The sequence below is a fragment of the Gracilinanus agilis genome, chromosome 5 (assembly GCF_016433145.1).
Source record: "Gracilinanus agilis isolate LMUSP501 chromosome 5, AgileGrace, whole genome shotgun sequence".
Taxonomy (NCBI): domain Eukaryota; kingdom Metazoa; phylum Chordata; class Mammalia; order Didelphimorphia; family Didelphidae; genus Gracilinanus; species Gracilinanus agilis.
In genome coordinates this window covers 197,000,649-197,016,136 of record NC_058134.1, presented here as the reverse complement: position 1 = coordinate 197,016,136, position 15,488 = coordinate 197,000,649, and the positions used below count along the sequence as shown (strand labels likewise).

Here is a 15,488-nt window from a genome sequence, read left to right as displayed (position 1 = left end):
AGGGATCGGCTGCCCTCTATGGGGACTGACCCCTCCCCGGCATCCGGGAGCAACCCCTTCCCGCCCCTCAGTGACCTTCTGCCTCGAGAGTCGCCCCTCTCACAGCCCTTCCCTTCAGCCCGCCCAACTCAGGCCCCTTCTTCCCCGTGGCCCTCAGCTGTCCTCCCACCACAATGCCTGCTTGGTCCTGGAGGAGGGGAGGGCGCCTTCCTTCCTGCCCCTGCCCCACCTTTGGCCTTAGTCTTCCCTCCCGAGAGCGAGTCTGATCCCGGACCTTTCCCCCGAAACGCTGAAGAACGAAGTTTAGCCGAAGTGGCTTTTGCTGTCTGGCCCAAGTGGCAAGGGGGGGAGGGGGGCTGGTGGGGTGGTGGGTGGAAAGAATGGGTGGGGGTGGGGTGGGGGAGGGGGACAGGGACAGTGCACGTCACTGACTGTTCTCTCTTTCTCTGTCTCTCTCTTCCCCCCCTCCCCCCCTCCTCCGCACAGTGACTCGGGCCAGCACAGAGGGCCCCAGGCCGGAGGCAGGAGCAGCTGGGCCAATTCCCTGGCCAGGAGTGGAAGGGGATGGCTTCAGGCCTGGGCTCCCCATCCCCCTGCTCAGCAGGCAGTGAGGAAGAGGACATGGAAGTGCTTCTAAACAGCCTTCCCCCACCCCACCCAGGTAAGTGCTTAGAAGGGGCCACAGCCTGGGAAAGAGGAGGCATTTGGGGCCTCCCCAAGTGACTGTTGGGGCAGGGTTGGGTAATGCCACTCTCTTTGCAGGATCTGAGGTGGGAGGGTATCCAGAGGGAGTGGTTCTCTTCTGCAGAGCTCTCCTGAAAAGAGGGTGATGGCAGCCATGTGTTTCTGCCTTGGGCATCATGGATTGAGGTGTCTTGGAGATGACATCTAGTGCCCATTTGTGCCCACTGTAGGATCTGAGCTCATGGTGAGAAAAGGATAATGCTATATGTGAAACTTAGAATGAATAGGGTGGCATTAAACTTAAGATATAGTCAGCCAGTGCTTTGTAGCTTGTCATTAGGGTTTGGGGTGAGAATAGCCAAACATCTCTGAAATCTGGTGGGGGTCTTGGGGGTAAAGGTCCTTGCTGCCTTGGAAAGTATAAACAAGGATTGCTGGGTTCTCTTCTCTTTTTCGGTTTATTTTTAGCCAGTGATCAGTTACCGGTTTTCTGTTCTCTGTGTGCTGACTGAACTGTGCAAAGTTTGAATCTCGCTCACAGCCGGGATATGGAGCACTTGCAGCCAGGCAAATTGCTGGAGTGTTTTGGTTGGGGGATGAAAGCTGAGGGAATATGTTAATGATCTAGAAGACAAGGTTTGGGGTTTAGGGGAGCAGCGGAGTCCCCAGTACATTGACTAGGAAGGAATTTCTTTTTAAATGCTAGACATCCATCATTCTGTTTAGGGAAGAAATGTTTAATAGAATACCTCCTGTCTGGGAAAGTATGTTTGCATTGGTTGTGGGGGAGAAGTATAGAGGTGTGTTATGTGTGTTTGGGGTGGGTCCTTGGACAAGGCAAATTGAAATGGTTGCATTTACCCTGTGCTTTCCGGAGATGGCACTGACCAATCCTGAGGAGCAGAGCTGCAGTTCATTGCTTAAATGGAGAGACATTGTGTGCTTTTTGTCCTCTCCTGTGCCCCTAAACTGGCTTTTTTGTTCTTCTACTCCTTTTCTTCCTATCTCAAGTTTTCTTATCCTTCCTGTTGTCTATTCATGTGAACCGATCTTGAAGCATCAGAAAGACTAGGTGGTGTAGGAAGTCCTGAATTCAAATTCTGTCTTATTAGCTGTGTGATCATCAGCAAGAAACCTATCGGCCTCAGTTTTGTCTTTGGTTAAATGGGGATAATAGATGTAAAACCTGCTTCACAGGGTTGTTGTGCTCTCATATGAGACAATATGAAAGTGTTTTATAAACCTTAAAGTACTATATAAATATTAACTACTGTGACTATTATTTTTCTGTTACCTGAGCCAGCTAACCTCTCATTCCAAAGGCTACTTCTTGCTTAGATTTCCCCAGTGACTTGTTTTTTTTTAATTTAATTTTATTTACTCTTGACAAAAACTGGGTTGCCTTGGAGAGTTGCTTTCTAGACTGGAAATTATCTAAGTCGGGGCCAGGGATGTCTGCCCTGGAGCCTCTGCTCTGCCCTTCACAGTTGTTTAGGTGATGGATGTTAATCACTATCTTTCCCTGCCCTCTAGACTGGTAGAATGGAGGACCAAATTTTGAACTTCTTTGGTGTCTATAGGTGAGGGTAGCATGTGGTTGTCCTGTTGTCCAAGGGAGTGGGAGTAGGGTGGTCCTAGCCTTTTCTTGACGAATAGGAGAATTGTCTTGTACTATTGCTCTGGAGGCTAGGTGGTGAATCACATGCATGTATTCCTCTTTTCCCCCTCCGTTGGCCCCCAGGGCTGAGGTTGTTCCTGTCCTAGCTGGAAGCTGTATAGGCTCCCAAGATGAACTCTGCCCCAAGCTGTTCTATGACCCAGTTTTTCCACATTGCCACACCCCGTTCCTGTCCCTTTCCCAAATCTTCCTCCAGATCTCCACTAGTATGATGTTGGCCATGTCAGCACATTCTTTGCTTGAGAGGTTGGGGGGCTATTTATTTATGGGTGGACTAGGGTATACCTCTTACCTCCTCATGCCTCTTGCCTTCCTCTCAATATTCCTTGTGAGGTTCTAAAAAGGAGGAACTGGGGTGTGTTGATCAAAGGATAACATAAGAATTGTTCAGACAAGGCCTTCCAGAAAATTATTCTTCCTGGTGAGATCTAGGCCGGTGTCCTATTCCCTTGGGAGTGGGAGGGGTTGCCTTGAGCCTAGCCTGATCCTGGGCTAAGTAGGCTAGAAGGGCCTGATGGGGCTTTGTCTAACCTGATGTCTGTTTTTTCCAGAGGTTGCTTTGGGGGGTAGGTCTCTTAGGATTGGAAGGTAGGAGCTTGTATAGAATTGGAGGAAGAATGTTTATGTTCCTTGGGACAGGTGTGTGAATTTCTGAAACTTGAGAGAAATGAGGGACTTCATTGGGTAGCTTCTCAAATGAAGGTAGCTTTGTAGGGTGTGTTTTAGAACTTGCATGGATGTTCCCACTACAACTAATAAAATAATAGATATCAGAAGTAAGGTAAGATGATTGTGTGTTTGGATCTTTCTCAATGTCCTATTTAGTTCTGGTTTTTAAAACAGTTTTTTTGGTGGTGTAACTCAACCTTTTGTTATCAATTGGTCCATGTACATTTATCCTGGATTTCATTCTTTTGAGGCCCCTCAAAAAGCATGTCAGCCTAAAAGTGGGTAAGGTGCTGGATCTGAGGCCCTTTTGAAGGAGGAAAGGACAGGAAAGTTCTCACTAAGGACAATTTCTTTCCCCTTTCAAACCTCCCAGCCACTTCCTGTCTGCCCTGTATTGGCAGGCTGGGTGCCCTGGGTGGCTTCTGTGGTCAGGAGCCATTTTCCCTCTCCTTAGTTGGTGAGTGAGGTACCTCCCTTACCACCCCCACGATGGGTGGGGGTGGCCAGAGAAGAGGGAGTCAGTGAGCTGACATGGATTTCTGTTACAAAGGAAGCAACATCTGTCCTTTCCCTCCTCCTCAATGCCCCCCTCCCACCTAGCCCTGCCCAGCAGCTCTGTATATAACCCTAGGCTTTGTGCTAGTGTGCCCAGAGCCAAGGGGGAGGGGGAAGCCAGATGGGAGAAGGCTAGGTTGGAGGGAGTAGTAACAGCTGAGTTGACTTGGGCCCGAGGGAGGATAAGCTACTGGTCCCAAGGGAGACTAGGGAGATGAAGCTTGGGACAGGAGAGAAGGGAGTGGGATGAGGACAGTAAAGGTGTAAACTATTGGGGAAAGGGGTAGGAAAGAGTGTAGGGGGAAGGTGTCTTTGGAGATACTTTTGGCAGCTGAGCCTAAGGTCCAGAGATTCTGGTTGCCCTGAGTAGCAAAGCCCCTAAAGGGCTGGTTAAGGGTGTGGTTATGGGGAACTCTAGAGCTGTGTTACCCATATTTTCTGAACATTATTAGAGTTAGAGGTATGCTATTGTATTTCCTACCTCTCAGCCAGTATACTTTCTTAGGTTAGATCTATTTTATTTCAATATTAGATATCTGGTCAATTATAGTACTTCATGATAGAATATTAAGACTTTTTTCCTACAGTTAAGTTACCTTAATTCAGAAGCTATGTTAGTAGAGATAAAGGAAGATTGCTATTAAGGAGTGGCCCTGGGGCTCTGTGATAGGCTAAGGATGCCTTGACCTGATGTAGTGGCTCTGTTTAATATGCATATAGCTTTCCCTTGGACTTTTTCTATTCTGCCTACCAATTCTTTTTCAGTCTCCTGGAGGAAAAAAGAGAAGGCAATTTCTCTCAGGATTTTGGAAAATTGTAGAAAACTCAGCACCAGTCCTAACATTTCCTTCTTTCTTCTTCTCTACATCTCACTCTAATGAATAAACTTAAGAGAACGAAGAAGACCCAGAGGAAGATTTATCAGAGGCAGAGACTCCTAAACTCAAAAAGAAGAAGAAGCCCAAGAAACCCCGGGATCCTAAAATCCCAAAGAGCAAGCGGCAAAAAAAGGAGGTGAGTGAAGGGTGGCTGAGGTATGAATGGAAGGTGGGTGGGAAGGAGGAAAAATATGAGAATTAGGGATAGGGAAGACTGGGCAGGGGGGAGTAGACTTTGTGTAAGAGAAGGTCCTGGGATAAGCCAGGTGGCTGTCCCAAGGCGAGCATGTGTGTAGCATGTGTGTGTCTGTCTCCCTTTCCCCTCTCCCCCTCTCCCTGTTCTAGCGTGTGCTCTTATGCCGGCAGCTGGGAGACAGTTCTGGGGAGGGGCCTGAGTTTGTGGAGGAAGAAGATGAGATGGTTTTGCGATCAGACAGCGAGGGCAGTGACTATACACCTGGCAAGAAAAAGAAGAAGAAGCTCGGACCTAAGAAAGAGAAGAAAAGCAAGTCTAAGAGGAAGGAGGAGGAAGAGGAGGAGGATGATGATGATGATTCTAAGGTGCCTAGATCCCCCCATATTCTTATTTCTTTTTCTCTTTCCAAATTGTTTCATTGCCTCTTAGAAAGCTTTTTCTTGTAATATACCCAACTTTCAATTCTTTCCCCTTTAAATAGCCTGATCCAATTATTCTCAGCTTCTCAAAGGTTCCTTGCAACTTCCTAATATGTACCATTTGAAAGGTCTGCCAGAGCTTTGACTCTCTTCTCTTGACCCCCTGCAGGAGCCCAAGTCATCAGGTCAGCTACTGGAAGACTGGGGCATGGAGGACATTGACCATGTGTTTTCAGAAGAAGATTACCGCACTCTTACCAACTATAAGGCTTTCAGCCAGTTTGTCCGGTATTTAAGCTAAGACTTGGGGGTTCCTTGGGGAATATATACCTCCTTAGTCTCTAGTTCTGTTCTCTGTTTAGCAACATGTCTGTTTTCATTCTTCCCCAGACCCCTCATTGCTGCTAAGAACCCCAAGATTGCAGTTTCCAAGATGATGATGGTTCTAGGGGCCAAGTGGCGAGAGTTCAGTACCAACAACCCTTTCAAGGGCAGTTCTGGGGCTTCAGTGGCAGCAGCTGCTGCTGCAGCAGTAGCTGTAGTGGAGAGCATGGTAACAGCAACTGAAGTTGCCCCACCTCCACCCCCTGTGGAGGTACCCATCCGAAAGGCCAAAACCAAGGAGGGCAAAGGTTAGTGAGATAAGATAGAAATCTGCAGATAATTCTTGTCCTAGGATGTCTTTTTTTCAGCTTCTGAGATTGAATTTGAATCTCAAGTTTGGGGGAAATCTATGTTGGTAAAACTAGTCTAGAAAGAATTATAAGGAGGCTTGAAATTATTTTTTAAACCTATTGCTCAGTGATAGATTCAATTCAACAAATTTATGTTAAGTGCTATATGTGGAAGATACTGTGTTAGACTCAGAAGATGAGTTACAAAGACAAAAGCAAAATAGTCTTCAAGGAGCTTGCATTCTGGGGGGACTTGGATGGGTGAAGATGTGTTCTGTATGGCAGTATAAGGAGGGAAAGATTACTGACATTTGGGGTATCCTGGAAAGGCTTTACAGAAGTACCAGCTCTACATATAACTATCAATCCCTTGAAGAGATTCTAGGATTCAGAGAAGAGGGATGAGAATAGATAACATTTCAGGATTGAGGGCTGTGGAGTTTAGGGAGCTGATTTAGACAGCTTGGGCTAGAGCATAAAGTAGAAAAATGTGCAAAAACTAGAGCCTGATTATGGTGGTCCCTAGTGCCAGGTTGAATAGGTAGAACTCTGTCCTAAAGGCAATACAGATTTTGAGTGAGAAGGGATGTGGAACACAGGGACAGTGATGAGATCAGATGTATTACAAGAATGTTAATTTGTCAACTGTGAGGAGGAGTATTGGAAGCACCCAAGACAGTTTAGTAAGATAGTCTTGGTGAGATTTTGATGGCTGAGACTAGAGTGGATGGGTAGTTATGTGATTGAGTGGAAGAGATATATTAAAAGACAGAATTGATAGGACTTGGTAATTAATTGGACAAATTGAGTTTGAAATGCTGATAGAATATCCAGGTGGAGGTGTTATAAAAGCAGAATCAGTAGGTCTTTGATAATTGGATATGGGAAGTGAAGATAGTTAAGGATAACTTCTGGGTGACTAGGATAAACAATGGAATTTTAGAAGGAGGGCTTTTCAGTGGGGAGGAAGATAATAAACTACATTTTAGACATGCTGTTTTTGAAATACTGATAGAAGTTCCATGTGGATGTCTAGCAGGGAGTTGATGCAGGTCTGAAAACTGAAATTAGAGTGGATGTATAGATTTGTGAGATATCTGTACATATGATAATAGAACTCATGGAAGCAGCTGAAATGATCAAGAAAGAAGGTTTAGAGGGAGAAAAGAGCCAAAGGCAGAGTCCTGGGGGACATCAACTCTATGGTGTTGGGAGATGAAAAATGGTAAGCTAGCAAAGGAACCTGAGATAGACTGATTAAACAGATAGAAGGAGAAATCAGGCAAGAATATTATTATGGAAACAGGGAAGAAAGAAGATGCAGGGGTATATAATGGTGGGAAGAGAGTGGGATCAGCAGGATCAAAAAAACTGTAGAGAGGTCAAGGATAGAAAATTGGTGTTAGCAGTTAAATGGTTGGCAATTTTAGAGAGAAAATTTTAGTAGAGTGTTGGGGTCGGAAGCCAGATTGGAAGAGTTTTAGGATTATTGTGAGTGGGTGATGAGGCAATAGACTGTGAGGATAGATGATTTTTTCCTAAAAGTTTGGCAGGAAAAGGGAAAAAAGGGGATCAGTAGCTTAAGGAGGAAGGGTATAGTAGGAAAGGGTTGAGTGAAGTGTGTGGTTTGGTTGTTTGTTGTTTTTTTTAGAATGTGGTAAGCCTGACATATTTGTAGATAACAGGGATAGAGTCAGAAATAAGAAGAGATTAAAAGTGAATGAAGATATAAGGTCAATCAGGCAAGCTTGCAGAGACCTTAAAAGACTTATTTGCATTTTGTTTGCATTTGACTTAACTTTTCTTTCATTTCATTTAGGCCCTAATGCCCGACGCAAGCCTAAGGCTAGCCCACGTGTGCCTGATGCTAAGAAACCTAAACCGAAGAAGGTGGCACCCCTCAAAATTAAACTGGGTGGTTTTGGCTCCAAGCGCAAGAGATCTTCGGTGAGAATCTGCATGTGGTGATAGTCACCAAATCCTGAAGAGGAAGTGCTCTGGAACAGGATAAAACAGCAGATAAAAATGTGGGAGGTTATGGGCAGAGTTGTTCTAAGTCTAGTACTCCCTTCTAGTATCCTAACTGCATCCTTTGAAAGGGGAAAATGGCACTTTTTTCACCATATACATCATCTTCTTGGCTAGGACTTCTAACTCTGATCCCTTTTCATTCTGCCAGAGTGAAGATGATGATCTGGATGTGGAATCTGACTTTGATGATGCTAGTATAAATAGTTACTCTGTGTCAGATGGTTCAACTAGTCGGAGCAGCCGTAGCCGCAAGAAGCTCAGAGCTACCAAAAAGAAAAAGAAAGGTGTGTTTCTCTTATGTCTTTGTTTGGTTATTGGGGAGGGCTCCAATCCCCTAAGAAAATGACCAAGAATGGGGGGTAGTATCATAATGGGTGGCGGGTTGTGCTACTTACTGGGCTTCCCCTCTTCCTTGCCCAGGCGAGGAGGAGGTGACTGCTGTGGATGGTTATGAGACAGACCACCAGGACTACTGTGAAGTGTGCCAGCAAGGAGGAGAGATCATCCTGTGTGATACCTGTCCTCGAGCTTACCACATGGTCTGCCTGGATCCTGATATGGAGAAGGCTCCGGAGGGCAAGTGGAGTTGTCCACATTGTGTGAGTACTTGCCAGATATGATCCCTTTGGACCTGGGAGAGGATATATCCTGTGGGGATTATGGGAATGAAACTTAAGAGATTTTGGGGGAAAGGCATTGGTTTTGGGAAAAAGAAAGGTCAAGAACTGTGTGTGTGTGTGGGGGGGGGACACCTAGCTGTAATCTCTTACCACAGGAAAAGGAGGGTATCCAGTGGGAGGCCAAGGAGGACAACTCTGAGGGTGAAGAAATCCTAGAGGAAGTTGGTGGTGATCCCGAGGAGGAAGATGATCATCACATGGAATTCTGCCGAGTCTGCAAGGATGGTGGGGAACTGCTTTGCTGTGACACCTGCCCTTCCTCCTACCATATCCACTGCCTGAACCCCCCACTCCCAGAGATCCCCAATGGCGAATGGCTTTGTCCTCGTTGCACAGTGAGTGTCTGACTTGAAGGTGTAGGGGGGAAGTATAATTCACATCCTTGTTGTTATGTGATATTAAAGTATCATGAAAGTAAAGAGAGCAAGAGATTGGTTGGGAACTAGGGAAATTACTCCTTTGGGCCTGAAGGAGTTTAGAGAACCCAAGACTTCTGGTGATTCTGGGATCCATCTGCTATGGGACCATCCTTGGATTGGTGTAGGGCAGAATAGTTAATGTTTTGCCAGCTGTCCAGAGCGTTCTGTTCCTGTCCCTGCCTCAGCACTCTGCCTCAGGGACCCTATCAACTCAAAACTGGTTTATCGGTACCACTTAATGCTCTATAATTTTCCACAAGGAAAGTCCAGGTCTCCAAATCTATTGATTTACCAAGCGTAATTGTCTTGAATTATTTTTTGAGAGATAGAGGATAAGAAATGGAAAAAAGTTTTCCCTCTTTCTGTTCCTCTAAATCTCTTAACTGTGTTGATAGATTGTGTGTGTCGGGCTTTTTCCTTAGAGCTATACTATTTGTGTTGATTTTGTTTCTTAGTGCCCTTCACTAAAGGGTAAAGTTCAGAAGATCCTGATCTGGAAATGGGGACAGCCACCATCTCCTACACCAGTGCCCCGACCTCCTGATGCTGACCCCAATACTCCTTCCCCTAAGCCTTTGGAGGGGCGACCTGAACGACAGTTCTTTGTGAAGTGGCAAGGCATGTCCTACTGGCACTGTTCTTGGGTGTCAGAATTACAGGTAAGCCCTCATCAGTGACGATGTGTGAGATGAAATACAAAGAGATAGGAGTAAATAAAGCTAGTATTCCTAGATAAAGGATTAAATCCTATTTGATAATTGCTTTTTTTTTTTTCGTTCCCTTATCCCAGCTGGAGCTTCACTGCCAAGTGATGTTTCGCAACTATCAGCGCAAGAATGATATGGATGAGCCCCCATCTGGGGACTTTGGTGGGGAGGAAGAAAAAAGCCGTAAGCGAAAGAACAAGGACCCCAAGTTTGCAGAAATGGAGGAACGCTTCTACCGCTATGGAATTAAGCCTGAGTGGATGATGATCCATCGTATCCTTAACCACAGGTACCAGTAAAGCTGGCGATTGTCATAGAGACAGCCTTGGCCTTAAAGGGTCATTGGGATTGGGAGGGGGTGGGGGAGCAGGATCTCTGTGAAAGATAATTAGAACTTTCTTCTTTCTGCCGCTGGGACTGAACAAGTAGAGCATCTGTTAGTGTCTTGTACAAAATAGAGATGTGCGATAAATAGTAATGGAATCCTGGTCTTTGCAGAGTTAGGAGAAAGGGGAGGAGGAGTGATGGTGTTCTTGGTCTAAAGACAAGAGCTTGTGATGTCAGAAGCAGAGTTGACTTTCCAGTTTAGAATATGTACTGCCTCAAGAATCTGACAAGAATGGGGTTTCATACTCTTGACAGTTTTTCCCTCTCTTTGGTGCCACAGTGTGGATAAGAAGGGTCATGTTCACTATTTGATCAAATGGAGGGACTTGCCCTATGATCAGGCATCCTGGGAGAGTGAGGATGTAGAAGTGCAAGACTATGACCTGTTCAAGCAGAGCTACTGGAACCATAGGTGAGTATTAGGGTGGCTTCAGATGGGAGGGAAGGACTATTGAGAAGAGAGGCATTTAATGCTCTCTCTTCTTTAGGGAGCTCATGCGGGGTGAAGAAGGACGACCTGGCAAAAAACTCAAGAAGGTGAAGCTAAGGAAGTTGGAGAGGCCCCCTGAAACTCCTACAGTTGATGTGAGTTTGGAACAGAGAAAAGGAAATGACTTATTTAGATGGGAAGATTGGTCTCGTGTCTCCATCTAGATAGTTCTTCATTTGATGTCAGTGCTATAAATAATGACCTGATCTCTCTAGCTTTAATTGTTTAGTAAGTTTTCCTTTCCCCTGTCTCTGAATCAGAGAGCTTTAGTTTCTCTCATTTTAGCCAAGAGGAAAGAAAAACTAAAGCCCAGAAGAAGGAGGGGGAAGGAAGGGAGGGAGGTTTGCTAAACAAAAAAAAAAAAAAAATCCTTCGGAGAAGTAATGTGATTTAATGGAAAAAGTGCTACATTTGGAGTCAGGAGAGACTTGGGTTTGAATCTACACTTTGACATTTAGCTGTGTAACTATGGGCAAATCATTAATATCTCTCAGCTCCTGTTTTCTCATCTGTAAAATGGAAATGTTAATATCTGTTGTTATCTGCCTTACAAAGTGTTTATGAGAATCAAATGAAAGGTTTATTGCAAAATACTTTTACATACATTAATACCATTAGCCCGTATTTATATATGTATTTTGAATTGGGGTAAGGTCTCAACACTCCTAATATTCAGCTCAAGACTCTTTATCTTGGTAGTCCTGTTTTGAGAATATGGCAGGAAAGTTGTCAAAACGAACCTTAGAAAAAGAGATATGGTAGAAATAATTTACTTAGTTTGGAGTGACTTTTGGGACTATTAAATTAAACTAGATTCTGTTTTCCTGAAAATCTTTTACTATCCATACCTCCATTATCTGATGGGCTAGTATCCTACCAAGAGGAAGAAAGAGTCTAGGACAAGAGCAGAAGAGAAATAATGACCTGTAAGGATTCTTTCCATAGGCTTTTATGTAAGTCTGGAAAAGATACATGGTATTACAAAATCAGCTGTTCCTTTGTGGAATATAAGAGCCTTTCCTGAAGGGCAGCTGGGTGGCTCAGAAAATTGAGAGCCATACCTAGAGAAGGGAGTTCTTGGTTCAAATCTGGCTCAGATACTTCCTAGCTATGTGACACAGGGAAATCACTTAACTCCCATTGCCTAGCCCCTTACTGCTCTTCCTTGGAACCAATACACAGTATTGATTCTAAGATAGAAAGTAAGAGTTTAAAAAAAAAAAAAAAAAAGCCATTCCCTACCAGTTTCTGATTTCTCACTATTTTCTCTTCCAGCCAACAGTGAAGTATGAGCGGCAGCCAGAGTACTTAGATGCCACTGGTGGAACTCTACATCCTTATCAGATGGAGGGATTGAATTGGTTGCGTTTCTCCTGGGCCCAGGGCACTGACACCATCTTGGCAGATGAAATGGGCTTGGGCAAGACTGTTCAGACGGCTGTCTTCCTGTATTCTTTGTACAAAGAGGTGAGGAAGAACACATGCCCTATTTTTTGGCTTTTCTGTCTTCTCAAAACGATATTCATTTACTACAGGGCCTTTTATTTGGTGCTTAGGTAGAAGAGGAGAATTTAGTGTAATGGGGGGAGGTAAGTTAAAAAGAATATGACCTAACAAAACATAACTAGTAGCAGCCAGACAGAGCTATATGAATCTCTGAGCAGGGCAGATGTGCCAATTGGATCAGAGCTGTGTAAGGGATTAGTCTGAAAAGACCCCATGGAAGAGGAGAGAACAAAAGTTTTGATATGAGTTAGAGGTAGAAGATTGAAGACTAGTTCTGACCCCTTTTGTTCTCCTTTCCCCTTTTCCTCTCTCCAGGGACATTCAAAAGGCCCTTTCCTAGTGAGTGCCCCACTTTCTACAATCATCAACTGGGAGCGAGAGTTTGAAATGTGGGCTCCAGACATGTATGTGGTCACCTATGTTGGGGACAAGGACAGTCGTGCTATTATCCGTGAAAATGAGTTCTCTTTTGAAGACAATGCTATCCGTGGTGGCAAGAAAGCTTCAAGAATGAAGGTATCTCAGAGGGTGACTATGAAGAGGGAGAAATACCCCTTTCTGCAGTCAAGCTTAATTCCTTGGGATAAAGAAAAAGGGATGCCTTGGGATCTTAAAGATGCTGCTCACAGTAGTGAGATTGAGCATCAGTAATTTGAACCCCACCCCCTCCACCTTCCTTTGCAGAAAGAAGCATCTGTGAAGTTTCATGTGTTGCTGACATCCTATGAACTGATCACCATTGACATGGCCATTCTGGGCTCCATTGATTGGGCCTGCCTGATCGTGGATGAAGCTCACAGGCTTAAGAACAATCAGTCTAAGGTAAAGTAGTCTTTGGGCCCTCTTGTTGATATATTGGAAGGGGAGTAGTAATCCCTTAATAGTGGGTCGAGTAGGGAAGAGCATCCTCTAGCTTATCCCTTCATTAGAAGGCTCATGCTTCTTAAGTTAATAAAGCCAGTTTGAGATTCTCTGGAGTCATACTGGGGCCTATGGGTGGCAAAAGTGATCTGATTTCCTTTCCCTCTTAACCTTTTTCTACCCTACTAGTTTTTCAGAGTCCTCAATGGCTACTCACTCCAGCACAAGTTATTACTAACAGGGACTCCTCTGCAGAATAACTTAGAGGAACTCTTCCACCTGCTTAATTTCCTCACTCCAGAAAGGTTCCAGTAAGTATTCTTTCATTATAGGCACCATCATTTCTCATACCCACTCTAGTACCCCTTGTTTTTTCCCCTATTTATTGCATTCTTCATCTTTTTTTTTATTTTCCACTCTGATGACCTCTTCCTTTATTCTCAATAAAGCAACCTTGAGGGCTTCCTAGAGGAGTTTGCTGACATTGCCAAAGAGGACCAGATCAAGAAATTGCATGACATGTTGGGGCCTCATATGCTTCGGCGGCTTAAAGCTGATGTCTTTAAGAACATGCCCTCTAAGACAGAACTGATTGTGCGTGTGGAACTGAGCCCCATGCAGAAGTGAGTTGAAGGAATGTTCCCCAGAGGGACAGAAGAAGAATAAATCCACTTTTAAAATATTTAGGAAAATTTGCTCTTTTCCCATAGTACTTCCAATATCCACACTTGGTTCTGGAGCATCATCTGATGGTAGGGACAAGTGTGGTCTGAATATGCTATCATATCACTATCCTGAAGCATTTTTCCCCAATTTTAATCAGATTCTGACTACTTGCTTGCAAGCCACCTTATGGCCTTTTTTAGGTTCAGCCTATTTACTTTTAGGCTCTAGGCTTAGGATTTTTTTAAATTTTGGGTTCCCAGGACCCAAAAAAGAAAGGAAGAGACCTAGGCCTTAGCGTATGGTTGTCTTGAAATTTGGTAGTACAATTTTCTTTTCTTTCTGCAGGAAATATTACAAGTACATTCTCACCCGAAACTTTGAGGCACTCAATGCTCGGGGTGGTGGCAATCAGGTTTCTCTGCTTAATGTGGTGATGGATCTTAAAAAGTGCTGCAACCACCCTTACCTTTTCCCTGTGGCTGCCATGGTATGTCCCGAAGCCTCATGTTCTTTAATGTCATCTGAATTGCTCCCTCAACTTCCAATTCATTTTTCTTTCCTTTTCTGTCTTTTGTTCTAGGAAGCACCAAAGATGCCCAATGGGATGTATGATGGCAGTGCCCTAATTCGAGCATCAGGGAAGCTACTTTTATTGCAAAAAATGCTCAAGAACCTCAAAGAGGGTGGCCACCGTGTGCTCATTTTCTCACAGGTATTTGAGTTTGATGGTTAGTGTATAGAAAAGTTAGAGGGAGGGTTCTTAGTGGGACAAGAATTCAAGCTCATTGCATACTAAATATATTCTCTTCCTAGATGACCAAGATGTTGGACCTGTTGGAGGATTTTTTGGAACATGAAGGTTATAAGTATGAGCGAATTGATGGTGGAATCACTGGGAACATGCGTCAGGAGGCCATTGATCGCTTTAACGGTAAGAGGTTGAGAAAAACATATGTATTGGGAGGAAAAGGGCAAATCTAAACACCATTAGACTTGTGTCTTTTGGTTAATAACTTTTTCACCTCAGTTTTTCCATTTATACCTGATATGGGAATTTATTGGGTAGGGAAGGAAATACGGGATTGCCTTTTGGTTTGAAAGGTAAGTTTGATTATTTCAGAAAGATATCTAAAATGGTATTTTTTTACTTTCTTTCCAGCACCTGGTGCTCAGCAATTTTGCTTCCTTCTTTCTACACGAGCTGGAGGCCTCGGAATTAATTTAGCTACTGCAGATACTGTTATCATCTATGACTCTGACTGGAATCCCCATAATGACATCCAGGTGACTAGGATCAGACTCAAAAATGATGAATTATTGAACATTGATACAATTCCTTTATATAAAGGGTCCCCTGTATAAGTAGATGCCTAAATGAGAAGAAAACAGGTTTTACTTTTCATCCTTTTTTTTTTTTTTTTTTTAATAAATAAGATTGGGCATGACAGTCATCTTTTTCGGGGAGCAATGCCTCAGTTGCACCCCATTCTAATTCCTAGGGTAGAAAGATATTTTAACATTTATGCATGAGGCATAACAAGCATTGGTACTTTCATGTGGGTAAAATTCCAGAGGTAGAGGTAAGGGGAAACAAAAGTTGTCCATATTTCAACTTTTGCTTCTGTTCCTATAGGCTTTCAGCAGAGCCCATCGCATTGGTCAGAATAAGAAAGTGATGATCTACCGTTTTGTGACCCGTGCTTCAGTAGAGGAACGTATCACACAAGTGGCAAAGAAGAAGATGATGCTTACACATCTTGTTGTAAGGCCTGGCCTAGGCTCTAAGACTGGCTCTATGTCCAAGCAGGAGCTTGATGATATCCTCAAGTTTGGTACTGAGGAACTATTCAAGGATGAAGCCACTGATGGAGGTAAGGATTTGGTTGGGTCTCTAAACTTGGTGTAGAGTAGATGGTTGGAGATTATCTGTGGGACTTTGAGAAGTGATATATATATCTTCCAGGGGAAAGGAACTTTATATCTCCGAC

General features: G+C 44.0%; 1 protein-coding gene across 7 annotated transcripts in view; it reads left to right on the top strand.

Annotated features, from left to right (window-relative positions):
• The first annotated feature begins 419 nt into the window (after positions 1 to 419).
• Positions 420 to 15,488, top strand: part of CHD4 (chromodomain helicase DNA binding protein 4) — a 33,122-nt gene continuing 18,053 nt past the window's right edge. For 2 of the 7 annotated variants that reach the window (XM_044678271.1, XM_044678269.1), the window contains exons 1-23: positions 423 to 661; positions 4,479 to 4,600; positions 4,810 to 5,025; positions 5,249 to 5,367; positions 5,470 to 5,711; positions 7,573 to 7,700; positions 7,933 to 8,068; positions 8,205 to 8,383; positions 8,560 to 8,799; positions 9,339 to 9,542; positions 9,674 to 9,879; positions 10,258 to 10,389; positions 10,466 to 10,562; positions 11,743 to 11,934; positions 12,289 to 12,489; positions 12,658 to 12,795; positions 13,024 to 13,145; positions 13,284 to 13,457; positions 13,846 to 13,987; positions 14,081 to 14,212; positions 14,314 to 14,431; positions 14,660 to 14,784; positions 15,134 to 15,371. In XM_044678271.1, coding sequence (XP_044534206.1) covers positions 565 to 661; positions 4,479 to 4,600; positions 4,810 to 5,025; positions 5,249 to 5,367; positions 5,470 to 5,711; positions 7,573 to 7,700; positions 7,933 to 8,068; positions 8,205 to 8,383; positions 8,560 to 8,799; positions 9,339 to 9,542; positions 9,674 to 9,879; positions 10,258 to 10,389; positions 10,466 to 10,562; positions 11,743 to 11,934; positions 12,289 to 12,489; positions 12,658 to 12,795; positions 13,024 to 13,145; positions 13,284 to 13,457; positions 13,846 to 13,987; positions 14,081 to 14,212; positions 14,314 to 14,431; positions 14,660 to 14,784; positions 15,134 to 15,371 — 3,700 coding nt within the window. In that variant the 5' untranslated portion in view covers positions 423 to 564. Of the gene's footprint in view, positions 662 to 4,478; positions 4,601 to 4,809; positions 5,026 to 5,248; positions 5,368 to 5,469; positions 5,712 to 7,572; positions 7,701 to 7,932; positions 8,069 to 8,204; positions 8,384 to 8,559; positions 8,800 to 9,338; positions 9,543 to 9,673; positions 9,880 to 10,257; positions 10,390 to 10,465; positions 10,563 to 11,742; positions 11,935 to 12,288; positions 12,490 to 12,657; positions 12,796 to 13,023; positions 13,146 to 13,283; positions 13,458 to 13,845; positions 13,988 to 14,080; positions 14,213 to 14,313; positions 14,432 to 14,659; positions 14,785 to 15,133; positions 15,372 to 15,488 lie in introns of all 7 variants that reach the window. The other 5 variants (XM_044678275.1, XM_044678272.1, XM_044678273.1 and 2 more) reach the window with 5 other exon arrangements.